Source organism: Natrix helvetica (assembly GCF_964273705.1).
Source record: "Natrix helvetica genome assembly, chromosome: 13".
Classification (NCBI taxonomy): Eukaryota; Metazoa; Chordata; class Lepidosauria; order Squamata; family Natricidae; genus Natrix; species Natrix helvetica.
The window spans coordinates 8,122,589-8,150,451 of NC_138557.1; the positions used below are offsets into that span (position 1 = coordinate 8,122,589).

Here is a 27,863-nt window from a genome sequence, read left to right on the forward strand (position 1 = left end):
TCCCAGCTCAGAATGGTTTTTAATAAAATTTCCCCCTTTATTTGGCTTGGGAAATACATTGTCCAGCTCCCCTAAATCAACACCCAAGGCAGGCATCATCAATTCCTACTCAGAACAAATATGTTGTTTTTTTTTAACCCTCTGGGAAAATGTCCAGCAGTTCTAAAACTTTGCTTTTGACTTTCAGTAAATTGGCTAAGACCAGAAGTCAGCAACCTGTGTCTCTGGAGCCGCATGTGGCTCTTTCATCCCTCTGTTGCGGCTCCATCGCCGGCCAGCTCCACAATTGATAGAGCCTTCGGTTAGGACAGGTAGAGGAAAAACGATGCCATGCTAGGAGGAGACTCTATGGTGGGTGGAAAGCAGACTTACAGTCGGCTTAAGAACTGAATGGAGGGCTTCCAGTTAGGACCTTTATGGCTCTTTGCGTGTTTAAGGTTGCCGACCCCTGGCCAAGACCATAAACAGCTAGGACTAAATTTACATGTCGGTTAGCAACAGCATCCGTCGGTTGTAGGTGCCACACTGAGCCCAGATGTCTTTGCCTTTCCAGCTCGGTGCCCTTTGCCCCTTTCTCCGAAAGGCCTGGGGACCTTGCCAAATTTTTAGAGAGCCCCTTTAGGCTCAAGCTGTCTTATACTCCAGAGTAGCCGATTCGAGCTTTTTTCTCAAGTTTTCCATCAAGAGCAGATTCTGCAACGCTAAATGTCTGCAGTCGCCATCTGGGTCCTTCTCCGCGACATCTATAAAAAATAAATAAATATTAAGAGACAGGGAAGAGAGAGAAAAAACCGACTTGAGGAAATTCCTGTAAAGCATTAGTTGAACTGTCAAGCGGAGGAACAATAAACGGAAGTGAAGCGGGATATGAAAAGGGTTTTCTGCGTTGGGAGACCGCCATTTATTTAGCAACTTTTATTACAGTGTGTCCTTCCAGTTACAACCGTACTTTCTTGGCATGAAGATCAAAAAATAACATTTCTATTTTTTCACACGACCTTGACTAAGACCACAATCGAGCCCAAAATTACTGCTGTTAAGTGAGACATTTGTTAATTGAGTTTGGTCCCATTTTACGACCTTGCCACCGTTGTTAAGTGAATCACCGCAGTTGATAAGTTATTAGCAATAACCCTTAGCAACAGCACTTATATACCGCTTCACGGTGCTGTACAGCCCTCTCTAAGCGGGTTACAGAGTCAGCCTCTTGTCCCCAACAATCCGGGTCCTCGTTTTACCCACCTCGGAAGGACAGAAGGCTGAGTCAACCTGGAGCCTGGTGAGATTCGAACTGCCAAACTGTTGGCAGCCGTTGATCAGCAGAAGTAGCCTGCAGTACTCCACACTAACCACTGCACCACCATGGCTCCTGACCCAGTGGCTATTAACCCAGTTGTTAAATGAATCTGGGCTTCCCCGTTGATTTTGCTTGTCAAAAGGTCGTAAACGGGGATCACATAACCCACACAGCGGCGGTCATAAATATGAACCAGTTGGCAAGCCTCTGAATTTTTATCACATGATCATGGGGATGCTGAAAAGGTTGTAAGTGTGAAAAAAAAGGTCATGAATCACATTTTTCAGTGCCGTTGTAACTGTGAACTGTCACTAAACAAACTGTTGTAAGTCGAGGACTGCCTGTACTCTCCCTAGCCACGGGGCTGAGTAAATATTGAGGATGTTCTGTTTTTCGGAAACATGATTTTAATCAGAAATATAAATACTTATCATTGGTTCTCCCATTTTTTTGTGCAAAATATTAGTTGGTATATTGATTGGGGCATCCTTCCATGAAAATGCATTTATTTGTATTTCATACTAGCCAATAATCCAGTGTTCCCCGGGTTTTTATTGGGGGGAAATATCCGGACTAAACGTACTTTCTAATGTTGGATTTTCTCTCTTACCAGAGGGAGCCCCCTTGTGGAGGACTGTGAAACCGTTCCCGTGGCAACTTCGCTGCTGCACGCTAGAAGCCATTTTATGGCAGTAGAAGCCAAATATTGGTGCTTTGAATCCTATGCGGAAAACCTAACAGAAATCAAGACAATGGATGTCTCTGGAGATTCTCAGTCCTCCAAGTCATGGTTGTCCCAAAGGTGCTTCCCCCCCCCCCCCAAGAGGCCCCTGGACTTTCTAGTTTTCTTCTTCGAAGGTGTTTCGCTTCTCATCCAAGAAGCTTCAGAGCTGAAGAAGCTTCTTGGATGAGAAGCGAAACGTCTTCCAAGAAAAACCAGAAAGTCCAGGGGCCTCTTGGGAAAAAAAAAAAAAAAAGCACCTTTGGGACAAGGCGATTAATGTCTCTCTACTCTTCACCTACAAGGATGCAGAGGCCACCATGGATCACATCTTAAATCGGCTCCAGTTCTGCCCCGAGACAGCTGTTGGTAGGAGGTTTTTTTGGGGGGAGAGCAGCTGTGTGTGTGTGTGCGCGCGCGTGCAGCCTGGCATCTGTTCCTGACCCGCTTGCAAAGTGGAAATCAGGATATGAGACCAGCAAAGTCCCCAAAAGTGTGAGGATATCCTGTGCGCATAAGTTGAGCGCTTGATTCCAGCCACCAGGTCAGGCTGGGCACATGACTCACTCCAACAGCCCCCGCTCTGTTGCTAAAGCGGCAGGAGACTTTGAGAACTGGGGCTAAGGGCTCACTTAAGGCCATCATCTACAAGCGCCCCAAATTACGCCAAAGTGCTAAACAAATTAATATTTTGTTTCCCCCAGTGCTAGGGACCATTTGGACATCAACTGAAGGGTAAATTCGCTCTGCTATATCTTCTGCCTCCTCTGAAGTTGGCCCAACTGTGGCCCTTTTCTTCTTGTAGCTTTTCTCTAGGGCAGGGGTGTCAAACTCGATTTCACCGAGGGCTGCATCAGGGGTCAAACACAGTCCGGGGTCCACAGTGGTGTGGCCAGGGTGGGCATAGCCAGCTCAACGTCATATTGGGGGTGCCTGGGGTGGCCCGAGCACTCTGCCAGCAAAAGTGGGCTCCCGAGCTCCGTTTTCGCTGGCAGAGGCGTCACGGGGTGGTACTTTGCTGTTTCCAAGGCAGCACCGCAGGCTAGATCTAAGCACCCCACCTGCCAGATCCGGTCCCCGACACCCCTCTTCTAGGGAGTTTTCTCACTGCTTCAGGGCTGACACAGCGTGGGAAAAAGGGGTAGGGAAGGGGCGTGTAGAGATAGCTGAGGTGCGGTAGCCAAAATAAAATTCTTTCGCCTGGGAATCAAGGACGTTGGTGCAGGTGTTCAAGAGGTAGAGACTGAGGTCACCTAGCAACTGGACTATATGCTGTTTGGACCACGTGATCTGGGGGGGAAATGACAAAGTTTAACTTTTAATTGGGTGTAAACCCGGCAGGAACTTAGAGCCGGTTGTTCACCAAGGATGTGCCAATTTGATATGTCCCAATAAAAGTATTCTTTGAGGAATTTGCCTGCCTCGGAGGGGATGTATTAGTTGGAACCTTGACATCCGCTTCTCTCGTTAGCCTGAAAGCTCCTGTGAGAAATGTAGTTAATTTTTTTACACACGTCAGTCGGTGTTGAACAATTGCAGCACTGTTCTAACATGCCGACGAGCAAAAAATGTTCCTCTTCCATCTTGAATATCTTACAGAATAGAGTTGGAAGGGACCTTGGAAGTCTTGTAGTCCAAGGGTCCACAAACCCCAGGCTGGTGACTAGCACCGGTCCTTAGCCCCCCCCACCCCCCACCCCCAGGAACTGGGCCATGGAAGTGAGTGAGGCCCCATCCATACGTCAGAAAAAAATGCTCTTAACGGAATCGATCCCCGCCACTCAAAAGACTGGGGGGGCGTTGTTCTAGTCCAGCCCCCTATCCACGCAGGCGCCAGGGTTCCGAGTCACAGACCGAACGCAATCAAACCTCTGAGGCTTAGGTGTCCCTCAAAGTACAAATTTATTAGGCATGTCAAATTGGCACATCGGGTGAAAACCCGACTCTGAAGTTCCCGCGGTTTTCCCCGCCCAAATTGAAAGTCCAAAGTTCTTTCCCCCCAGTCCACATGTCCAATCCGGCCACAGCCCCAACCCCAGTTGGTTCCAGTCCACACCTCGCCAGCAACTTGTGAGAACGCCCTTGTTTCTCAGGAGAAATAATTTTATTTTGGCTACGAGTCCCCAGCTATCTCTACTCTCCCCTCTCCCGTTTCCCACAGCTCCAACCAGCCCTGTTTTGGAAGGTCCCAAAATGGCTTCGGGGTTGACAGCAGGAGGCCCTATTTATGAATCTTGCACTCCCCACAAGACAAAACTGTTCCACCCAGATCATCTAATGCCCCGTTTTTGTCCCTGACTGGTTCCAAATGCAACTCTTGCTCCTTTCAGCTCCGACACAGTGAAGATATCGCTGACTCGGCGAGGACGCCCCAGAGAAGGAGGAAAGCCGCTTTCTCCGCCGTGTCATGGGAAAGGAGGACTTTTGGTGGCCTCTTCCCTTTTAAGGGCACAGGAGATGGGCTCCCGAGGCAGGGATCAAAGGACCGGCTCTGTCAAACGTTACTTCCTCTCCGCCCTTCCCCCCCCCCCCCCCCCGTGGGAAGCCGTCTTGCTTCCTGCTGATTCCTGGCATCTCACCCTTCAGGAGTGAGCGGTGGTCCAGGCCCTGTGCTTGGTGACCTTCTGGGCACACGGAAGATCCCATCGTCCATTCCTTCCCAGTGCGGGGTGTTTTCTCCTCTGCTCTGGAGCGCCAGGATAAATCAGCCTAGCTGGATGTGTTTAACTTGCTCTCTCATTCCACACAGCATTCAACTGGCCCGCCCCAAGATCGAACTTGTGTTTATTGCAAAGGTAGCCTTAATTTGGAATTAAGATTGGCGGGGGAAATATCCACAAACTCAGATATGCAGATGATACCACTCTAATGGCAGAAAGTGAAGAGGAACTAAAGAGCTGCACTCTGGCGAATCCCTAGCGCCGCATAACGGAATGAGCTCCCGTTACTTCTCCCAGCTTCTGCCAACCTAGTAGTTCGAAAGCACGTAAAAAATGCAAGTAGAAAAATAGGGACCATCTTTGGTGGGGAGGTAACAGCGTTCCATGCGCCTTTGGCATTTAGTCATGCCGGCCACATGACCACGGAGACGTCTTCAGACAGCGCTAGCTCTTTGGCTTTGAAATGGAGATGAGCACCGCCCCCTAGAGTCAGGAACAGCTAGCACATATGTGCAAGGGGAACACACATTGTTTAAGAAAAAGGTTAGCTGAGATACTTTTAAGAAGTGCATTCAAGCTCCAGTTTCTCATCCTTGGTTGCGGCTGCATTTGCACACACAAATGCTTTGGTTGGGCTTAGCAGTCCTCTGACCACAATGATGTTTTCCCCCCTAGCAGTGGTGTCAGGTTGGCGCTAAAAATAAGGTGTGCCTATCTAAAGCTTCAACGAACACACCAAAAACCTCCTAGCACTCTCCTCTCCAACGGCCCATTTTCCCCAGCTTCTTCTCACCTGCCAGCCAGACTCGAGTCTCTAAAAGTTCCTCCGTCAGGTCATCCAGAAGGTACTCAGCAGGTACACTGAGGAGTATGGAGGAGACTGAAGACAGAAGGCCATGCCGCACGTATCTGCAGAAGGAAGAAATGTCCTGGTGAATGCAGGCAGGAATAGCAATAGCACTTAGTCTTATATACCACTTTACAGTGCTTTACAGCCCTCGCTAAGCGGTTTACAGAATCAGCCTTTTGCTCCCAACAATCTGGGTCCTCAGTTTACCCACCTTGGAAGGATGGAAGGCTGAGTCATGGAGGTGGCAGGATCGAACTGCTGGCAGTGGGCAGAGTTAGCCTGCAAGACTACATTCTAACCACTGCACCACTAGCTTTTGGGGAGGAAAACAAGAAAAAAAATCTGCCTCTGCCTCGAGCTATTTGCCTCCTTGCAGCAAACAGCCCATTTCAGCGCAGCCTGATTAGCACAAGCAGCTGATTGTCGGTTGGATGGGCCTCCCAACGATCAGCTGTTTCAGGCTGCAGGGGTTGCCATAGCCTATTGCCAACCTCCATGTGCCCCGTTTCCGTCCGTTCCAAAAGGCGGGGATCGGAATGGTCGGAAAATGGGGCGTGCAGAAGCCGAAAACGGGGAGACTCAGAGGTCAAAAATGGGATGCGGAGGCCGAAAATGGGGTGCGCAGAGGCAGCAATAGGCAATGGCAATCCCTGCAGCTGGAAACAGCTGATGGGCCGACAATCAGCTGCTTGTGCTAATCAGGCTGTGCTGATGCTGAAACTAAAAAACAGGCTGTTTGCTGGAAGGAGGCAAATTGCTGGGAGGCAGAGGCCAAAGGGTGGGGGCCGGCAGGTGGGCAGGGTTACATTTGGTGTATAAGACGTACCCAAATTTTCACCCTCACTGGGGGGAGGGGGGGAGTGCGTCTTATACTCCGAAAAGTACGGTACTTTTCAAATTCATCTAAGTCAGTGTTTCTGCTAGTTGGGAAATTCTGGGAGTTGACATCCACCCATCTTAAAGTCCCTGAAGTTTGAAAAACACAGATTTAGGTCTTCACAAAAACTTACGTGTCGTTGTGGAAACGCAGAGCCCAGACGAATTCCAACAATGCCTTTCCCATTGCAGGTGTTACCTGCCAAAAAAAAAGAGAGAGAGAGAGATTAAAACGCAGAAGAAAATCCAGGTGAGCAAGAAAGAGAAGGATAATCTCAAAAGAGACCCAGATAGTGGGACCTGAGATGGTCTGATATTCTGAGATAGGAAAACCAAAGGATGATAAAGCTAACACGAAGGGAAGGGCTCAGCTGCTATTTAATTCTACGGCAGTTGAGACGGGCATGTCCGCTGTATCTAAGGCCTTGGTTTCGGGCAAAGGCGTGACCCCAAAAATGGGGCTGTGGTCACACTCTGAAGGTTCCCATACCCCCAACAGGAGAGGAAGCAGAGGCCACGAAGGGCTTTCAGACCACATGATCACTCTCCATTCTTCTCACCGCAGCATGGACAGCAAAGTACACAAGGATTGCCAACGTGTGCACCAGTCGTCCTAAGACCAAGTGATCGTCCCCCAAAAGGTCAAAGGTGGTCAGAGGCCTGGAAAGCAGAGAGAAAGTGAACACTTTGATTGGCTTAGCAAGCCATGGGCTGGGTTCGTCTCAAATTGTTTGAAGCTCAAGGTAAGACAGAGGTGGGGAACTATGACGCCTTTATGACTCTTGGACTTCAACTCCCAGAATTCCTGAGCCAGCCAGCATGGGCCATAGTTTCCCCACCCCTGATGTTAATAGGCTAGGGGTAATCACACAATTTGTTGTAGAGGATTTGCAAGGGTTGTGCAACGCTTCAGAATGACAGAAGCATGCCGATACACAGTTCCGGCTCGTGGCCCATTAAATCAGCTGCAGAACTTCCCTGGCTTGTGTATGATCCGCAACTCATTAAAGCAGCTGCATCCCCAAGAGGAAATCTGCTCCGAAAGGACCTGAAGATCGAGGCGGCCTCACCTGTCAAAGTTCCGAAGAAGCGGGAAGAAGAAATGGCCAGCAATTGGAGCAAACTGGTTAGGAGTGCCCATCTGTTCTGCTTGGGACCGGCCCTGTATCAGACAAAGAACAAGGGTTGGATAAGAGGCGAGAAGAGACACTTTGGCAATAGGATATATATCTATATAAATAAAAATGGATGTACATGTGTGTGTACCAGCATAACTCTGGAACGCCTCGAGCAATTCCAACCAAACTTGGCACACAGACGAATTACTCTCTAGAGACAAATACTGTGGGGGTAATACACCCCTAACACCCCTCGGGGGGGAGTGTTCTGTTAAGATGCAGCCTGTTGTGCCCTCAAATGGCTTCTACTATACTGCCATAAAATGGCTTCTACTGTACAGCAGTGGAGTTGCCATGGTAACGGCTTCACAGTCCTCCACAAGGGGGCTCCCTCCGGTAAGGGAGAAAATCCAACATTAGAAATTACATTTGGTCCGGACATTTTCCCCCTATAAATAAATACCGGGTTATCGGCTAGTAGACCGATAAAAAGAGTTTCTTTGCTTGCAAGAGATTTGTTTCATATTTGGTCAATGCCCTGTAAGCATGGGAAACAGGAAAGAGATTGAAAAAAAACCATATTTGTTTTCTCTTAAAATAATCCATTTGTAAAGCTGTCCATCTCCAAAATTTACTCCGGGTGGTGAACAGTAGAAAACAGAATAAAAACAAATATATCCTGAGGAACAAAAAATATGTAGCGGCCAAGAAAAACAACACAGTAAGCAGCACTAGGAGAAAGATCATTTCTGGTGGCCCCAAACCAGGTCTTCAGGTCTACTGACTAACTCCCAGGGAAGGGTTAAATTCTCCCTCCAGCATATCCCCTTACCTTCTCCTTCCCTACGACTATCAAACATTCTCACTGTTCATCAACAGTTATCCTTTAGGCCCTGATTCTTAGTAACTTGGATTCCAGGATGTAGATTAACTAACTTGACATCCAGGAAGTGCTGGATAAGCTCCCATCATTCCACTAGTTTGGAAGAATTAAGGCTGAGGCTATCCGACTAGCCCACTTACTGAATGAAACGAATTGCAATCGAGACGGTGTCAGGTCCAAGCCCAAAGACGACCCCACAAAATCCAATCAAGTTCAGTCTTTTGTTTGCTGACACCTAATAGACAGACTCTTGCCAGAGTAAAGGTATGACTTTCTAACCTAAGGGATGCATCCTGAAAGATTCTAGGGCAGGGGTCCTCAAACTATGGCCTGGGGGCCAGATTCAGAAGCCATTAATCCGGCCCGCAAGGGACCATGAGGCTGCCCCACCCATGTTGCCCAGCCTAGAGAGAGAGAGAGAGAGAAGGGAAAGAGACAGAAAGAGAGATATAGAAAGGGAGAGAAAGAGAGAGAGACAGACAGACAGAGAGAGAAGGGAAAGAGACAAAGACAGAAAGAGATAGAGAGAGGGGGGGGGGAGAGAGAGAGAGGCAGAGACAGAGTGACAAAGAGAGAGAAGGGAAAGAGACAGAGACAGAAAGAGAGAGAGAGAGAGAGAGAGGCAGAGAGAGAGTGATAAAGAGAGAGAAGGGAAAGAGACAGAGACAGAAAGAGAGATAGAAAGGGGGGGAAAGAGAGGGGGGGAGAGGGAGAGGGACACAAACACAAACAGAAATCCCTCATACACACCCAAGGGCAGCCACATCCCTTCACTAACCTGCTTTCCACCCCCAGGAGCAAAACCAATTAAAGTTTGTGCGTATTGTTTGGACTGCTAAATTGGCCACGCCCACCCGGTCACATGGACACCTAGCCACGCCCACCCAGCTGGCCTGGCCCACCAACGGTCTGAGGGACCGCGAATTGGCCCCGTTTTAAAAAGTTTGAGGATCTCTGATCTAGGGTGTGGCTATCCTAAACCTCTTCCTCCTCCCCCCCCCCCCCCGTCAGTTCAGGGCTATCCAATCTGCTTTTCTCTGGAATGTGCTGCCTCCCCCTTGGGAAACTGTGACGCTGCTAAGATTCTCCACCTCCTTCTGCAGGTCTGCATTTCATCACACGGGGAACGGGTTGGAAGCCGAGGGAAGTGCCCTGTTCTTACAAGGTAGGGTTTCAGAATAAAGGGCGATGCTCCTCAATCAGAATAAGTACCACCCAGAGGTTGTCTTTTGACTCCAGTGACGTATTTTGTGGCCTTCAGTCCCAATGAACAGAGGCAAACTCATCCCCCCGGGGCGGTTGTGGGATCCTTAAGAGTTTGCTGAGGTTAAAGGTTAAACTCAGTGGATTTTCCTGGCTCACCTTTGCAAGCCTTCGGGTTTTGCTTCGGATCCTTTCATCCACCACTTTCTTCCAGTCTGGAGAAGAAGAGTGACGAGAGATGATTTGGATACTGGGGGGACTGGCATTTGGTTTTGAGGGAGAGGAAGCTGGCCGAGACAATTCCTGGGCAGACATGGCCAACACCTGATGGAGAAACCAGAAGCCGTATGAAGTGGAAAGATCGCTACAACAAGCATCCTAAAGCTGTCAAGGTTGAATTAAACTGAATTAAACCATCCCTGGCAGGTCAGCCTCTCCAAAAATTGAGAATTCACCACCCCCATAGGTGGACCATTCCTTTCTTGTACAGATCTTCCCATTAGAAACTTTAATAAAGGTAAAGGTTCCCCTTGCGCATATGTACTAGTCATTCCCGACTCTAGGGGGCGGTGCTCATCTTTGTTTCAAAGCCGAAGAGCCAGCGCTGTCCAAAGACGTCTCCGTGGTCATGTGGCTGGCATGATTAAATGCTGAAGGCGCACAGAACGCTGTTACCTTCCCAGCAAAGGTGGTTCCTATTTTTCTACTTGCATTTTTTACGTGCTTTCGAACTGCTAGGTTGGCAGAAGCAGGGACAAGTCACGGGAGCTCACTCCGTTACGCGGCGCTAGGGATTCGAACCGCTGAACTGCCGATCTTTCTGATCGACAAGCTCAGCATCTTAACCACTGAGCCACCACGTCCTTTATTAGAAACTTTAGCCCCCCCCCCCCCCCTTACGTTTACATGAAATTTAAAGCAGTTGCAACTTAAAATAGTTTCTGAAAGTAGGAGTCACCTACATCCAGGATATCCATCCGTTGACGCAGACTGTAATTCAGGGAGTAAAATTCTGAAGTTAGGTATTTGGACACCTGGAAAACAAGGAGGCAAAGCGTTTCTTCAGATGTTTTTCATGACTTCTGCGTTTTTCAATTCTCCCTTTATTTATTTTCATGAGTGTTGTGGCCTGTCAACGAAGCTGTCAGCAGATCCGGATAGGGAGGAGGTTGGGGAGGAACCTGGGCTTGCGAATCCTTTCACCCAAAGGGTCAACCCAAGGACTTACTCGGATGGGGTCTGTGACGGTAACGGCCACCAAAGCACCTTGCCGAAGCCCCACAAACCCTTCAATGTAGCTCTTCTCTTCCAAGTGGAGCAAGACTTTTGCCAGTTCCACGCTCATCTGTGCAAAAGGAACACAATTTACTATGGAATTCACCCTACACATTCAGTTTAATTCAGGATAAATTCATAACACTGAGTTGGCGGTAGCCTGATGTCTTAACCATGACACCAAACGGGTTCTCTTCACGTTATGAACGATTGCCATAAAATCATTATTACCCCACAGGTAATAATCTCGGAACGACCCCAGCTGGCTTTTTCCAAATCCGAACGGCGATGCAAAGAGGCGGGAATTGCACTTACCTCTTGAGCAGTAGCTGTGTCCCTTCGGATCAGAGTTTCCAGGATGCCCAAAGCGGCTTCGTATTTTTCAGCGTCTTCCGGTCCCGTCAGAACTGAAGAAACAGAAAAGGACCATGTGAAAACGCAGAGGAGGCCACAAGGACAATTGGCTGTGTCAAATTCCAGACTAATAGCAATAGAAAGAGCGCTTAAGACTTATATACCGCTTTCCAGCCCTCTGTAAGTGATTTACAGAGTAAGGATATTGCCCCCAACAATCTGGGTCCTCATTTTACCCACCTCGGAAGGATGGAAGGCTGAGTCAACCTTGAGCTTGGTGAGATTTGAACTGTCTAACTGCAGTCAGCCAGCAGTCAGCAGAAGTAGCCTGCAGTACTGCACTCTAACCACTGCGCCACCGCGGCTCACAACTAAGAAAAGGAATGGCTTATTTCTCAGAAGGAACTTCCTACTGTCCTTACAGGATGGTTGCAACACAAGAGTTCGCCCTCCGGCTTTCAATTTAAGCACCACCAAAAAAGGATTAGCAAAGAGAACATAGAAAGGGTGTTTTGTTTGTAACTGCCAAGCACTTATGGTGACCAATTACACTGCCAAATGGAACGAGGTAGTTTCCAATGTAGCGTATTGCCACCTGCGCGCACCCCGTTTTTGGCCTCCGTGCGCACCCTTTTCCAACCATTCCGATCCCCGCCACCCGGAATGGGTGGAAAATGGGGCGCGCAGAGGCCGAAAAACGGGACGTGTGGAGCCTGAAAACGGGGTGCGCGCAGGTGGCAATACACTATGGCAATCCCTGCAGCCTAAAACAGCTGATAGTCAGGAGGCCGATCCAACCGACAATCAGCTGCTTGTGCTAATCAAGTTGCTGGGAGGCAGAGGCAGATTTTTCTTTTCTTGTTTTCCTCCCCAAAAGCTAGGTGCGTCTTATACTTCAGAGCGTCTTAAACTCCGAAAAATACGGTACTTTATCTAGGGGATCACAAACCCAGGAAGTTGTAAATCGACCCCTTTCCCCAAATCTGAGCCCTGTGACGCAGAGAGATCAACAATTCTCGTCAGCCAGGCGAAAAGAATCCCAAGACGCTTCGGTTTCTTTCTTCTTCTCTTACTTTCAAAACAGTCCCTGATGTAGGTGGGAGCTATGGTTTTCTTCAGCTCTTTATCCTGCGACATGTCGTAAGGGACGAGGTCGTCATCGCTGCAAACCGAAAAGAAGATTCATCACACTGTCTCACTTCATACACACTGCAACTGTTTTGTCCCTGACTTACGACCACAGCGGAGCCCAACGTCTCTGTGGCTAAGCGAGACTTTTACTAAGTGAGTTTCTGCCCCATTTTACGACCTTTCTTGCCACCGTTGTTAAGTGAACCCTTGCAGTTATTAAGTTAGGAACACGGTCGTTAAGCAAATCTGGCTTCCCTGTGGATTTGGCTTCTCAGGTCGCAAAAGGGGATCGCGTGAACTGAAACTGCAACCGTCATCAATGTGTCTGAATTTCGAATACATGACGATGGGGATGCTTCAACGGTCGTAAGCGTGAAAAACGGTCATTTATTCAGGGCCGTTGTAAGTTTGAACTAAATGAACTGTTGTAAATCGAGGACTACCTGTAGGGGAAGCCTGTTGTTTCTTAACAATAGAGGTAGTCCTTGACTTACAACCGTTTAGTGAGTGTTGGAAGTTACACCAACACTGAAAAAAAATTGATTGATGGTGAGTTTTCACACAACTCTTGTGCCATCTCCTTGGCCAGATGAACAAAATTCGGGCACTTGGCAACTGGCATGACTTTACGACAGTTGCATTGTCCTGAGGTTGTCTGATCATCAGTTGTGACCTTCCTAGCTGGCCTCCAACTGTTCTGACCGAGGCTTCCCGAGAACATGAAGCAAAGTCCCGGTCCCGACAAAAACCCCTGTTATTAATTGACTGTGAATTCTGCTCATTCACATCCAGCAAAGTCTTTCAAGGGAGGATTTACGGTCACAGACCTTATCTGGCTTGGAGAGCTGCCAGGCCAATAGCTGCAAAACTTGGCAAGGAGTCTCGGAGAGTCACAAACCAATTAAGCGAACTAATGTTCTCCTGCAAACTCCACTCCCCTTTCGCTCCTCTTTTATTTTCTCTGGGAGGGGCCGTTCATCGTCCACCTGTGGCCTTACTCCCAAGTGGACCCCTGTTCTTTAGCTCTTCCCTTTGTTTGGCAGCTCTGCGCATGTGCACACTGGGAACAGGCTCCAGCTGTTCGTCTGCCTCACTGATGTCTGACTCTGAAGGCAGCTGATAACTGGCATACGGCTCTTTCCTCCCTCTCTGCCTCCGACACAGAGCCCTCCTCAGAGCCTTCCCCAGATTCCAGGACTGGCCCATCTTCCTCCCCAACCTCCTCACTGTCCGAAGCTGTTGCCAGTTCTGCTGGCCGCTGGTGGGCCACAAGTCAACAAGGGAAGCCAGATTTGCTTAATGACATCGCTCATTTAACTGCAGCCCTGATTCGCTTAACGACAGTGCAGAAAAGATTGTAAAATAGGACATAACTCACTTCCTTCCTTAGCAATGGAAAATTCGGCTTCAATTGTGGTCGTATCCTTGAGGACCGCCTGTGTCATCCTTTAGCTTACCTATCAAGCTCTGAATCAACTCCCTTTTCCGGGTCTTCAGAGGCATCCAGATCTGGTGTTGTCGCATCGGACGGTAGAATCGCACTGGCTGTCGTGTTTTGTGTGCTGTCCCTGTAACAGGAAAAAAGGGATTTCAAAATGTTCTTCTTTCGGATGACATTCTTAGGCCCAGAATTCTCTTGACATGGCGGATGGTTTCTGGTTATGCTTTTTAAGATATTCAAGATGCCGTTAAGATCATTCAAGAAACTCAAGGCGATTCTGCCCTTGGTTTGACTTTCACAGGCATTTCTGGCTCACCATCTCCAGTCCTAAACCTACGAAATTCTTGGTTTCCTTTATCACAGTGTTTCTCAACCTTGGCGACTTTAAGTCCCTTGGACTTCAACTCCCAGAATCCCCCAGCCAGCTGGGGGATTCTGGGAGTTGAAGTCCACGGGACTTAAAGCCGCCAAGGTTGAGAAACACTGCTCTATCATATGAGCCGCGGTGGCGCAGTGTTTAGAGTGAAGTACTGCAGGCCACTTCTGCCGACTGCCAGCTGAATCAGCCTGTGTCTGAATATCTGTGTATGTTTTCTGAATTTGAATTTACGCCGCAATTTACGGACATATGAATCCATTTATGCCACAAATTCGGACATGTGAATATCACGTGAATCCCCAAAGAATGAAGCTAAACCTTACCCAGGGTTAAGGGGCTCGGGGTCTGGTGTCTCTTCCCGTCTTAGGGTTAGCAAGGATTTCAGTTCTTTAATCTCATCGTCTTCTTCATACTGAAACATTCAACATGTTAACAATTCAAATTTGTTAAAGAGGTTAGTTAGAGACTAGGTTAGTTTTTTGGGGGGGAAAGGATCAGCACGAGTCCTAATTCAGTAACCCGGATTCGATGCTTCGTTGCAGAAAATGGCTGTTGAGCATACAGCAGGAAGATTATATAGGCAGTCCTCGGCTTACGACCATAATTGAGCACAACGTTTCTGTTGTTAAGCAAGACGTTTGTTCAGTGAGTTTTGCCCCATTTTACAACCTTTCTTGTCTCAGTGAATCACTGCAGTTGATATGTTAGCAACCCGACGGTTAAATCAACCTGTCTTCCCCACTGACTTTGCTTGTCAGAAAGTCGCAAAAGGAGGGGGGATCACATGACCTGGGGGCACAGCAACGGTCATAAGTATGAGTCAGCTGTCTGAATTTTGACTGCACGATCGTGGGAATGCTCCAAAGGTCGTAAGTGTGAAAAACGCTCCCAAGTCACTTTTTTCAGTGCCGTCGTAACTTTGAATGGTCACTAAATGAACCGCTGTAAGTCGAGGACCACCGGTAGTTAACAGAAACAGGGATCCACTCCTTTCTGGTAAGAAAGCTCCCTGAGATTTTGCGACCCATCGCCATTCTGGCACTACCAACCTTAGTCTTCAAAATGGGGATCATTTTGTCATCAAAAATTTTTTCAGCCATCAATAAACTGACTATCCGTAAAGTAGAGTTTTGAAGGAGCTGGCAACAGATTCAGACAGTGAGAAGGGTTGGGGAGGCACCTGGGCCAGTCCTGGAGTCTGGGGAAGGCTCTGATGAGGGCTCTGTGTCAGAGGCAGAGAGGGGGCCAGGGCCGTCTGACAGTTATCAGCTGCCTTCATAGTCAGACATTGGTGAGGCAGAGGAACAGCTGAAGCCTGTTCCCAGTGTGCGCATGCACAGAGTTTCCAGGCGAAGGGAACAGCTAAAGAACAGGGGTTGACTTGGGAGTAAGGCCACAGGTGGACAGTGAATGGCCCCTCCCATAGGGAATAAAAGAGGAGCGCCAGGGGAGTGGAGTTTGCAGGAGACCATTCGTTCATACCTGCATTCTTGCCAAGTATTGCGGCGTCTGAAAGATCTCAGCCTGGCTACTCTCTAAGCCTAATAAAGGTCAGTAATTGTGAACTATTTTGAAAGACTGTGGGAGAGGAAAGCTTTGCTGGAGAGGAATTCACTGTAAATTAAATAAAAGGGGTTTATCGGGACGAGGACTCGGCTTCGTGCTGCTGGGGAAGCCTAGGTCAGAACAGTTACGATCAAGGTATCTCCCCTGCAGCAGCCTGATCCTGACTTAACCTAATCAATTAGTTTCTGATACAATAGGAAAATGACATTGCTTAAAAGTGGGAGCCAACTTTTCTCCTTTAATGATTTCGCTCAAGAGACAGCACCCATCCTGAGGCTCACAGCTGACTCATGGCTTCACAGGGCCTCCAACCCAGCCACAAATCTCTCAACAAAGATCAGGAAGCAGAGGGAAGAAGGGGCCTTCCTTCCACACGTTTAAGATTGGGGTTTCTTTGTGCTGCTTTTGCAACAAAATCACAACAGCGAAATCACTCTAGCCGCTTGCCTGAAACACCAAGGCGGGCCCTTCCGGCGTTATCTTGGCGCTGACGCCTTCTGCTACGACCATGCCCATCCGACGGATCCGGGGCAAATTACTGTCCAGGTGGCATTTCATTCCCTCCATCAGGATGGTAAGGAGCTCTGGAAAGGTAAGCCAGAAGCATTGGAACAACTTCAGGACAGATCAACATATCCATAAAATATCTTGAGTGCAACTTTCAGCACTTCCTACCAAGTGCTCACTTTATGGAGCTTTTCTCCCATCCATTCTCTGGTTCCTCCCACTTATATTTCGGCTAAAGACATTTGGGGAGGGAAGAAGGGAGGGATTGAGGAGGATGGGCTGCTGATGGCTCAAAGTGTTGTGGCCCACCTGAGGAGCAAGCAGCAGATTCAGACAGTGAGGAGGGTTGGGGAGGAAGATGGGCCAGTCCTGGAGTCTGGGGAAGGCTCTGATGAGGGCTCTGTGTCGGAGGCAGAGAGGGGGCCAGGGCCGTATGCCAGTTATCAGCTGCCTTCAGAGTCAGACATCAATGAGGCAGAAGAACAGCTGGAGCCTGTTCCCAGTGTGCGCATGCACAGAGCTGTCAGACTAAGGGAAGAGCTAAAGAACAGGGGTTAACTTGGGAGTAAGGCCACAGGTGGACGATGAATGGCCCCTCCCAGAGGAAATAAAAGAGGAACAAAGGGGGAGTGGAGTTTGCAGGAGACAATTAGTTCACTTAATTGGTTTGTGACTCTCTGAGACTCCTTGCCAAGTTTTGCCGATATGGGCCTGGCAGCTCTCCAAGCCAGAGAAGGTCTGTGACTGTAAATCCTCCCTTGAAAGATTTTGCTGGATGTGAATGAGCAGAATTCACAATCAATTAATAAAAGGGTTTTTTGTCAAGACAAGGAGTTTGCTTCAGGCTCTTGGGAAGCCTGAAGCCCTCATCCTTTCTCCAAAGTCCTCTTCTGCCTCTTTTACCTTGTCGGCTGGTTGAGAGATCTTCTTCTTCCAGGTGAGAGAGGCAGAGAAGGATGGCCTTGCTGATGTACAGCTGTTGCTCGGCTGGGGCGTGTTTCATGGCACTGCTGCTACTCCAGGTTTCCAGCAGCTCTCTTAGAATCTGCATCAGAAGCTCAACATCAGGACCGAGTGGCTTTCGGCTCTGTCCCATCCCATCCCATCCCATCTCTTTGGGTCTGAAGGAAGAGAGGCAGGCAGGTTTCCTGCTGAAGATGCTGGACTGGCACCAGAGAAGTCCCAAATTCAAGTCCACCTTGATCTACTTTGGGTCACTCCTGATCTGTCAACCCAGCCTACCTTACAGGGCAGTTCTTTTCAATAATATATATTTTTAAATTTTTAATGTAATCATTCCAACTTCGGGTAAACAGTCTATTGTCTTCAGGTAAATATCTTTGTTAAACAATAATCAAAATTATAACATCCTTCCTTAAATTAACATTGATTCTGCAATCTTTAACATAATAACACTCCACATATTAATTCTACAATATTAACCTAATAATATTCAACATACTAGTCATAATAGTTACTTATCTCTTTTAACATATCTTCTTTATTTTGTTTCTCTATTTCTAACTTCCATTTTTATTATTTAGCCATTGGTAAAATAGATCCCATACCATATAGCATTCAGTTTGCTCTTTCTCCTTAATTGCCAGCGTTAATCTATTCATTTCCGCATATTCTAATATTTTCCTAATCACATTCTCATCTGTAAGTATTTCTTCACTCTTCCAATTTTGTGCAAATACAATTCTAGCAGCAGTTGATATATGGATAACTAAATATGCATTTTCCTTACTGTATTTTTCGGGTAGAATCCCCAATAGAAATATTTATGGTTTTAAATCAATATGTTGTTTTGTCATTTTTCCCAACCGCGTATACGTTTTTGTCCAGTATCTTTTTTGCTTTTGGACAGGTCCACCACCTATTTTACAGGGCCGTTTTTACAAGACAAGGAGTGATCTATCCATCTATAGAAATGTATATAGATGTAAGACGGGGAAGCGCCTTGAAAAGCCACCGTAGTGAAGCAGTAAAGAGACTGGCTCCCAGGATTTTCTTTTGTGGCTCCCAGGGTTTTCTTTTCTGTGGGAGACGTGTCCAAATGGCTCTTTGAGTGTTTTAAGGTGACCAAGAGTAACGAGACTCAGGTTCAAGTCCAACATCAGCCACAGAAGCTCCCAGGGTGACTTTTGATCGCTTCCTCCCTCTCAGCCCAACCTACTCAAGAAGTGGTTGTTGCAGGAAAAATAATAATAATAAGAGGAAGAGTCATCCTTTTAAACAACCAACTTCTTTTACCCTTTTCGTTATCGATGTATTGAGCCGTGTGAATCCAAAAGCATCTTCTGGCCAGATTGAGACCATTTGACTCTGGAATTAACTCTGGCGCCAGTTCTGATGCTGCCTCCCATCTGCCTCTCTCAAACAGAGAGAAGCATCCACCTGCAGACCACATGAAGTGACCACAAGGATTGCTTCCTCCAACCCTCCCCCGTATTTAGGCCCACCATTTAACCCTTCCATTAAATACACTGCTTACTTTGGTCAGTAATGAACGGCGTGTGGTGTCCAGGGCAAGGTAGCCGATTAGAGTCTGCAGCACTTTGTTCTGGAATCAAATCGGAGAGTTTACACACCGAAAACCCCCAGAAACCATCCCAAGAAGGAAGCACTTGCTAGCCAGGTTGAAAGTGCACACATAGTCCTCGACTTGCCACACATTTAGTGGAAGTCAAAGTGGCATTGAAAAAGTGATTTATGACCTTGCACACTTACAAACTGTAACAACGTCCCCATGGCCATGTGGTCAAACTTTGGCTGCTTGGCAACAGGCATGCAGCGTTCCGTGCACCTTCGGTATTGTGTCATGCCGGCCACATGACCACCGAGACGTCTTCGGACAGCGCTGGCTCTCCGACTTTTGAAACGAAGATGAGCACCACCCCCTGGGGTCGGGAACGACTATCACATACGTGCGAGAGGAACCTTTACCTGTACCTTAAGATCCCAATCTTTTCCAAAGTGGGTAACTCCAGTCCACCTCACTGACCTCTTTCATTCCCCTACTGTGATACTCACCGGAAAGCTGTACTGAAGCAGCAACAGTTTCTGCGTGATCACAAACTGGGCCTTCTTGTTTTTCACCACCAAATTCCCCAGCAACCGCGACAACACTGTGGGCCTAGTAAGGGCAAACACAATTACAGGGATCACATTCAGTTATCTCTTCTTGAAAGCCCCCAGAGATGAAGCTCACACAACTTCTGAAAGCATCTTGATCAGTTGACTGTTGAATCTCTCCTTGATCAGTTTCCATCCGTTATTCCTTGTCTGGCCTTCGGGTGCCTTGGAGAATAGCTTGACCCCCTCCTCCTCTCTGCGGCAGCCCTCCTCAAATATTGGAGCACTGCTATCCTGTCTCCCCTGGTCCTTCTCTTCACTAGACTAGCATGAATCTTAACTTCAAGCAGAAGGGTTTCTTGATGGCAGCTGGATCAAGGTGTTGCCACAAGAAGAAAAAGACAAAAGGTTCAGGTGTCATAGCACCAACCTTCTTCTTCCAGTAACTCTAGCTCAACCATAGCTTATCCCATTGCTCCTGACAGTCTTTTTTAAATTTGGAATTTTAACTGAGGGTATTTTAATTGTTAATTTTAATTCTATTATTATTATTGTATGTTTTTAACGATTGTTACCTCCTCCATGTACATGTATGTGTTTGTATGTATGTGTATATGTATTGTATGTATATGTATATTTGTATGGGTTTTTATTGTACGCCGCCCCGAGTCCTTCTGGAGAGGGAGCGGCTAACAAATTAAATTTATTCTATTCTATTCTATTCTCTTACCCTGGGGCTGCCTGGACCACGCCACAGACCACTGCTTCCATCCAGCGATCGGGCACGCTCTCAAACAGTCGCCAACAGATTCTCTGCCAGATGCAATCAGACTGAGTGCGACTGGTTAGATGAGGCACCAACACGCCCAAGATTTCTTCTGTGGGAAGAAACAGCAAAACCATACACTTTTGAGATTGGAAAAAGCGACACGGAGCTACGAGTGTTTCCCCAAAAATAAGACAGGGTCTCATTTTCTTTTGATCCCCAAAATAAGCGCTTGGCTTCAGGGAGGTCTTATTATTTTTGAGGTGCAGGTGGCCTGTACATCAGCTGATCCAGAGAGGGCCAAAAGTTCTCTCTCTCTTTCTGGCACATTCTTGCCAGCCCTGGTGTCGAGAAGAGCTGTGGGAGCTGGGGTTTGTGGGAGCGGCATCCACGAGGCCATTCCGCATGGATGGCAGGTCCATGCGGGGGCAAATGGGGCATGTTTCCCCTACCCCAGGAAATGGTGGGGACCGGCTGTGCACGTGTTCAAATATTTTCGGGGGAGGGCTTATTTTAGCGCATGCACTCAAAAGCCCAACTGAGCTTATTATGGGGTGGGGGGAGGTCATATTTAAGGGGAAACAAAGTAATCGAACAAGCTGTCTTCGCTCTTTTTCAGAGGTAGGTTTTTTAAAAGTTGTCAAGTCGAAAAGCAATGCTTTTGATATTTTTTGTTCCCATCCTGTTCATGTTGGAGGCACTGTTGAAAGCGCTTCCGGGTTAAAAGGATTAGCTAGTGACATCCCTGTTGCCTGGGGATGCCCGCGAGGGCTCCTTTCACAATCCCGTCAAGGAGCTGGAGCGAATGATGGGAGTTCACCCCGCCACGTAGCAGCTCTCAGGTCTAGAACCTGAGCTTGCTAACCTCCAGCCCAGCATCCTAAGTATATGAGCCATCACGCTCCATGAGACATTTTTGGGGGGTTCATTAATTTATTTTTATTTTAGACATATACATCTAAATCAGTGGTTCTCAACCTGTGGGTCGGGACCCCTTTGGGGGTCGAGCGACCCTTTCACAGGGGTCGCCTAAGACTATTGGAAAACACATATTTTCGAAAAAATACGGAAAACATAAAATAATTTTATGGTTGGAGGTTACCACACATTGAGGAACTATATTAAAGGGTGGCGGCGTTAGGAAGGTTGAGACCCACTGATCTAAATACAAAAAAAGAAAGAAAGAAAAAGGAAAAAAAACCACCTATTATTACAATGCACTCCCACCCCTCGGAGACCGTTTTCCCCCCTTATATTTCTTCTTCTGTAACAACTAAAGAATATACAATATATTCCAAGCGTGCCCTTATCCCCTCCATTCTTGAGTAGGTTTATTCCCTTTGGCTTCCACCAACACTAATTTTATAAAATCCCGCCCCCCCCCTTATTTCATTATAATTGTTTGCTTGGATCATCCCTTTTTTACATTTAATTTCCGTTGTTAATTTATCATTTGTTGCCATACTCCAAATTCCATTACACCACTCATTTCTTTGAATATCCCAATTTCGTCCCCAATATTTACCCATTACTAATCTAGCTGCCATTATCAAATTTACAATTTCTTTTTTGTTTCATTTATATCCCGTTTTTCCAATAGCAACAGTAATGCAATTCTCAGTGACGTGTCTAAACTTACAGTCAAGCATGCTGTAATTTCTCTAAACACCATGTCTCATTTTTTTTGTGCACTATCACAATCCAACCACATATGTTTGTATGGTCCAACCTCTTTCTTGCACCTCCAACAAACATTTGTATATTTACCATCTATTTGATTTAATTTATGGGGTGTTAGGTACCACCTCCATATGACTTTATAGCCATTTTCCCTAACTCTAACTGATACATTCTTATATGCTCTTCTAGTCCAAATGTTTTTTTTCCAATCAGTATCATTTATTTCTCCTAAATCTGATTCCCAAATTAATGTTAAACCTTTTGCCTGCTCTTCTAATTCACTTAATATTCTATATATTCTATATATTTTCCAAATTCTTCCTTTACCTATATATTCTTCCTTTACCTTATCAGACCTTATCAGATCTCCGTGGCGTTTCTTTCATGAGTTTCTGTTTCCTTGCAAGCTACGAAACAGAAGCTCACAAAAGAAAAAGATCTTACCTCTTGCTGCGCTGCCGGGGTTGGGATGCCTTGCCTTCCGCTGGTCTCTGTTGCGCATGTCCGCGCATGTATGCTGCACACAAGCACCTTTCCGCTTGGGCATGTGTACGAGCACAGTTTGGGCACTCAGTGTCGAAAAGGTTTGCCATCACTGGACTACAAGAAAAAGGCTCTCTTTCCTTCTGCTACATATTTATGCTACTTCTTACATTTTGGCTTAGTGCAAACCCTCAAACTTAAACCTGTAACATTTTGAAGAGGAAAAAGAGCTTATGGATCGCAGGTAGCCCTTCACTGACATATTTCATTCAACCCGAGCAGCAGAAAAACAGCAATATCACATGGATAATGAGATATACTCACTTTGTCTTCCATGCACGCAGACTTTTCCTAACACTTGAGATACAAAGGAGATGGAACAATCCAGGCCGTCTGGAAATACATAAAAAGTACAAGCGAAAGAATTGGTCAGATCCATTTCTGTCCCAAAAATCCTTCTCTTCGATAACTTAGTCTGCTTTAACTTTCTCCAAGCCAGCCAAAACACACTTGATGAGGAAAACAGAAACATTATCAAGGTCGGTGATTCTCAATCTTAGCAACTTTTAAGATGTGTGGACTTCAACTCCTAGAATTCCTGTGAGTATGCTGGCTGGGGAATTCTGGGAGTTGAAATCCACATAGCTTAAAGTTGCCAAGGTTGAAAGACACTGGTCTAAGTAATGATAGACTGAAGTGCCATTATTTCTTTATGTCTGGGAGATCAAAGTTTGCGCGCTTGTAGATTTTGGAGTAAGTTCTATTTTCAATCACAGCATATAGAAAGAACTGTTTATATGAATTCTCTTAGAAGAAAACACCTTATCCTTTAAAAAATCATTTTCTCCTGTCATTGTGTTCATTTTTGCTCACACATTCATGTATCCCTTTTTTCGTTCAAACATCCTTCCTTCCCATTCAGTAGTTCATAGTACAGTTTTTGCCTATTCACCACATAGATATTCTGGCCCAGGCTTCCCAAGAGCATGCAGCAAACTTCTTGTCCTGACAAAAGCCTTTTTATTAATTTACTGTGAATTTTGCTCATTCACATCCAGCAAAGTCTTTCAAGGGAGGATTTACAGTCACAGACCTTCTCTGGCTTGGAGAGCTGCCAGGCCAATATCTGCAAAACTTGGGAAGGAGTCTCGGAGAGTAACCAACCAATTAAGCAAACTAATTGTCTCCTGCAAACTCCACTCCCCTTTCATTCCTCTTTTCTTTCCTCTGGGAGGGGCCATTCATCCTCCACCTGTGGCCTTACTCCCAAGTCAACTCCTGTTCCTTAGCTATTCCCTTCGCTTGGCAGCTCTGCACATGTGCACACTGGGAACAGGCTCCAGCTGTTCCTCTGCCTCACTGATGTCTGACTCTGAAGGCAGCTGATAACTGGCATATGGTCCTGGCCCCCTCTCTGCCTCATCAGAGCCTTCCCCAGACTCCAGCAATGGCCCATGGTCCTCCCCAACCTCCTCACTGTCTGAATCTGCTGCCAGCTCTGTTGGCCGCTGGTGGACCACGACACTAGATACCTTAATTTGTCTGTCAATGCTTACCTCGTAGCGAGCCAGAAATTCTTTCCATCACCTGGACAATTTCCATGCCAAGCAATGGAAAATAATTTTGAGGGTAGAAGGCTGACCGGTTGTCTCCCTGGAGTTTGTTCCCTAAGTGATCAGGTAAACATACAACTTTGTTGAGAACCGTTTCGCGCAGACCAAAGGACCCCGTTTCTGTATGTTGCTTGCAGACTTCCCATATTAAAGCAGAGAGTCTGGACTTCTGCAAAAATTGCTCTAGGGTATCAACTGCTTTATTCAGACGAAAACTTGGCCTGCGGGGAAAAATACCGGCCATAGTAACTTATTGGCAACTTTTATATGGCTAGCCCTCTAGGGAAAGAAGGCAGCGTTTGAAACAATTACCGTATTTTTCAGTGTATAAGATGCAACCTCCCCCCCAAAAAAGTGGGTGGAAATTCGGTGCGTCTTATACAGCGAATATTGCCAAAGCCTGCCTACCCACTGGCCCCCACCCACCGGCCTCTGCCTCCCAGCAATTTCCCTTCTTGCAGCAAACAGCCTGGTCAGCTTCAGCACAGCCTGATTTATCATGAGCAGATGATTGGCGGTTTGATCTTGTCAGGGGAAGTTCCATCCTGAATTAATGAGGCGTGGACCGTTGGCTCTCCAAGCAGCCTATTTCCAAACAAGCAGAAAATAAAACGCGGAGCATATTCTAATTAACAACTTTAATATAAAATAAAATAAAATACAAATCTTGCTAACTCAATTAACTACATTTTTGGCAGAGTTAAGTGCCTGCGTCCTCTTGGCAGGAGAACGGAAGATCAGAAGGAAAGTAAGGAATGTGTGACGTATTATGTGACATGCGCATTAATCATTGTCAGATAAGAAACAATTCAGTCTACTGTATAACTCAGAATATAAGCACAAGTTGGCAAACCAATAAACGCAGTGACAGATCTGCCTCCCGGAATACTGCCTATCAGCTGTTCCAGGCTGTGGGGATCGCCATTGCACATCACCGCTGCTGCCCATCGCCGCCATTTTTGGCCCAAGGGGCGCACAGAAGACAAAAATGGGGCATGCAGAGGCAGCAATGGGCAGCGACGGCGGCTATGGGCAGTGGCGATTCCCGTAGCCTGGAACAGCTGATAGGCAGTATTCTGGGAGGCAGATCCAACCACCAATCAGCTTCTAAATCAGGCTGTGCTGAAGCTGACTAGGCAGCTGTTTGCTGGAAGGAAGCAAATCACTAGGAGGCAGAGGCAGATTTTTTTTTCTTGCTTTCCTCCCCAAAGCTAAGTGCGTCTTATAGTCCAGAGTGTCTTACAGTCCGAAAAATACGGTATATAGAGAAAGAGATTGTACTTACTCTGCAGAAATTATAGCATCTAGTAGAACCATAAAAGATTGGTCTGCTGGTCCATCAATGAAGAAGCTAGCCCACAGTTCTTTGGCTTCCTCTGATGGGAACTGCTCTGGCCAATCAGGACTCAGGTTGCTGAGCAGACACTGAACAAAGGCAGTAAAATGACTGCGGATGAATTCTTCCTTCTGTTTTATGGAGGGTGGATTTTCAGATTGATCAAGATAGCTCCTGATTGCCCACAAAGCCTTTTGGGTCTGGGCACTATCTTTGGAAGAATGTAGGGTCCCAATTGCTTCTTTCACTGTGTAATGAACATCGTGCACTTTAGGATCCATTTCTCCCGGTTGCTTCTAGAAAAAAATATACGAGAAGTTTGATAAACTGTTCAGAAGATAGTACGAGCACATGTGCGGCCGGAACAATCTTGAACACACTTAAAACTGTAGAAATGATAGTAGATTTTAGGAGAAACCCTCCCATAATACCACCTCTTACAATACTAGACAAAACAGTATCAACAGTAGAGACCTTCAAGTTTCTAGGTTCTATCATATCTCAAGACTTAGGGCACCTAACATCAAAAGTGTTATCAAAAAACACAATAAAGTATGTTCTTCCTGCGCCAACCCAGAAAGCTCAAACTGCCCAAGGAGCTGCTGATTCTGTTCTACAGAGGAATTATTGAGTCTGCCATCTGCACCTCCATAACTGTCTGGTTTGGCTCTGCAACCCAACAAGACAGACACGGACTTCAGAGGATAATTAGAATTGCAGAAAAAAACAATTGCTACCAACCTGCCTTCCACTGAGGACCTGGACACTGCACGAGTCAAAAAGAGGGCTGTGAAATTATTTACAGACCCCTCACATCTTGGACATAAATTGTTTCAACTTCTACGCTCAAAACGATCCTATAGGGCACTGCACACCAGAACAGCTAGACATAAGGACAGTTTTCCACCCCATGCCATCACTCTGCTAAACAATTAATTCCCACAACATTGCCAAACTTAGTAAGGCTGTATTCTATTATTTTCCCATCTTTCCTTTTACCTGCAAAAGAGCTGCAAAATACATCAGTTAGTCATCTATGGGCAGCTGGTCTTTTGGGAAGGAAAACATACCTTTATAATAATGACCATGACTTTATAAGATTCAATATATTACTATATCTTCTACACACGCACACACACGCACACGCACACAGGATTGGATTATGGCAACACTTGTGAAAGCTATACAGCGTTCTAGAATTTGGTTTTCAACCAGCTTTTACGACTTTGCAACTTAACAACTTTAAGCACTGCATTTAAGGAGCAATGCAAAATTTGGAATTTTAAGCAATGCAAATTGTACAACTTTAAGCAATGCACATGTGCACGTGCGAATCCCACAGGGGCGTTTTACTAACTCCAGAACGTCTGAACACAGACACAAGCCAGGCCCACCAGTGGAGGATATAATATCCCATATAATATATTGTAACACATTCATTTATATTCCATGGGGTTTATTATATTTGGTTTATCACTCACTTCAGCCCTCTGAGGCGACGCCGGCCCGAGCTCTGAGAACGCACCACCGGAAGAAAACAAAGGGCGCTCTAGGATTTCTCCTCCCTGTGCCCACTTCGTAGAGACTTGGGACGGTTGGCATCAGCATTGGTTCCCTCGTGACAGGAAATTAAGACTCGAGCGCCACTCTAGCTCCCGCTTTCCCGAACTCTATCACCGCTCTCGCGCGCCTGACGACTTAGTTCTCTGCGCGACTGGTTAAAAGTGGCGCGCGAGTACGTACGTCACCCCTTAAAGAGACAGTAACCAAGGACCAGTATTCTCCTACTAAGGGTTCAAAATGAGCTTGTATTCAGGGAGCTTGCAATAAGGAGTAGGAAATATTTTAAAAAATATTTGCCTTAAAAACATCTGCCTTAAAAAAAATGACACTTTAAAATAATAAAGAAAGGGTTTGAAACCATAGCTTGCTTCCTATAAGCAGCCATATTTCATGGCCTCAGTCCATGCATGAAAACAGTGGATACCTACAAGATGTTGGTATCGGGCATTTGAAATACTTGTGTTAACTTTTAATTTATCTATTACATTTTCAATCGTCCAGATCTGATCTAATCATGACGTAGAATAGTGTATGTGTCTGTTAAACATAGTAGAATGTAGTTCAAGCTGATTTCTAGCACTTCCTCAAGAGTGCAATTGAGGTCCCGTAAAGAACAGAAACAAGAGATTTAGAGATCTGGGTATGTGCTTTTTTGAGAAACCAATGAGTTGATAAACACGCTAGTGTGACTCACTCTCAACATCTTGAAGACAACATCTCCTTCAAAATGACTGCAATAGTAATTAAGCTCGATGCACAGATTTACTCAACACTGCATTTCCAGTTACTATCAAAGTCTTTGATTTGAGATTAACCGCCCCTTTAAAGGTAAAGATTCCCCTCACACATATGTGCTAGTCGTTTCCGACTCTAGGGGGCGGTGCTCATCTCCGTTTCAAAGCCAAAGAGAGCCAGCGCTGTCCGAACGTCTCTGTGGTCATGTGGCCGGCATGACTCAACACCAAAAGTGCACGGAACGCTGTTACCTTCCCACCAAAGGTGGTTCCTATTTTTCAACTTGCATTTTTATGTGCTTTTGAACTGCTACGTTGGCAGCAGGTGGAACAAGTACTGGGAGCTCAT

At 46.5% G+C, this 27,863-nt stretch overlaps 2 protein-coding genes across 2 annotated transcripts in view; one reads left to right on the forward strand and one right to left on the reverse strand.

The window, feature by feature from the left end:
- Window positions 1-26,934, reverse strand: TELO2 (telomere maintenance 2). Its single transcript, XM_081965503.1, has 21 exons — window positions 26,699-26,934; window positions 25,167-25,513; window positions 23,825-24,102; window positions 22,593-22,661; window positions 20,070-20,217; window positions 19,298-19,400; window positions 18,759-18,827; window positions 17,165-17,306; window positions 16,202-16,338; window positions 14,512-14,606; window positions 13,826-13,936; window positions 12,311-12,399; window positions 11,199-11,290; window positions 10,837-10,953; window positions 10,571-10,642; window positions 9,768-9,932; window positions 7,475-7,566; window positions 6,965-7,064; window positions 6,539-6,603; window positions 5,472-5,587; window positions 1-743 (listed from the first exon to the last, which is right to left on the reverse strand). The coding sequence occupies exons 2-21, from the start codon at window positions 25,496-25,498 to the stop codon at window positions 625-627; spliced, it is 2,511 nt and encodes an 836-aa protein (XP_081821629.1). The 5' UTR covers window positions 25,499-25,513; window positions 26,699-26,934; the 3' UTR covers window positions 1-624.
- LOC309398746 (lysosomal dipeptide transporter MFSD1-like) overlaps window positions 1-27,863 on the forward strand; it is a 332,444-nt gene that overhangs the window by 156,172 nt on the left and 148,409 nt on the right. The gene's annotated exons all lie outside the window — the stretch shown is intronic.

Bases quoted from the DNA above. Each gene is read 5' to 3' on its own strand.
- TELO2 (XM_081965503.1), bottom strand. From the start codon at position 25,498: ATGGATCCTAAAGTGCACGATGTTCATTACACAGTGAAAGAAGCAATT. The intron at 17,307-18,758 runs GTAAGCAGTGTA...CTTCTGATGCAG, and splicing joins GCCGTTCATTACTGACCAAA to ATTCTAAGAGAGCTGCTGGA. The intron at 10,954-11,198 runs GTAAGTGCAATT...CCTTTTGCACAG, and splicing joins ACACAGCTACTGCTCAAGAG to ATGAGCGTGGAACTGGCAAA.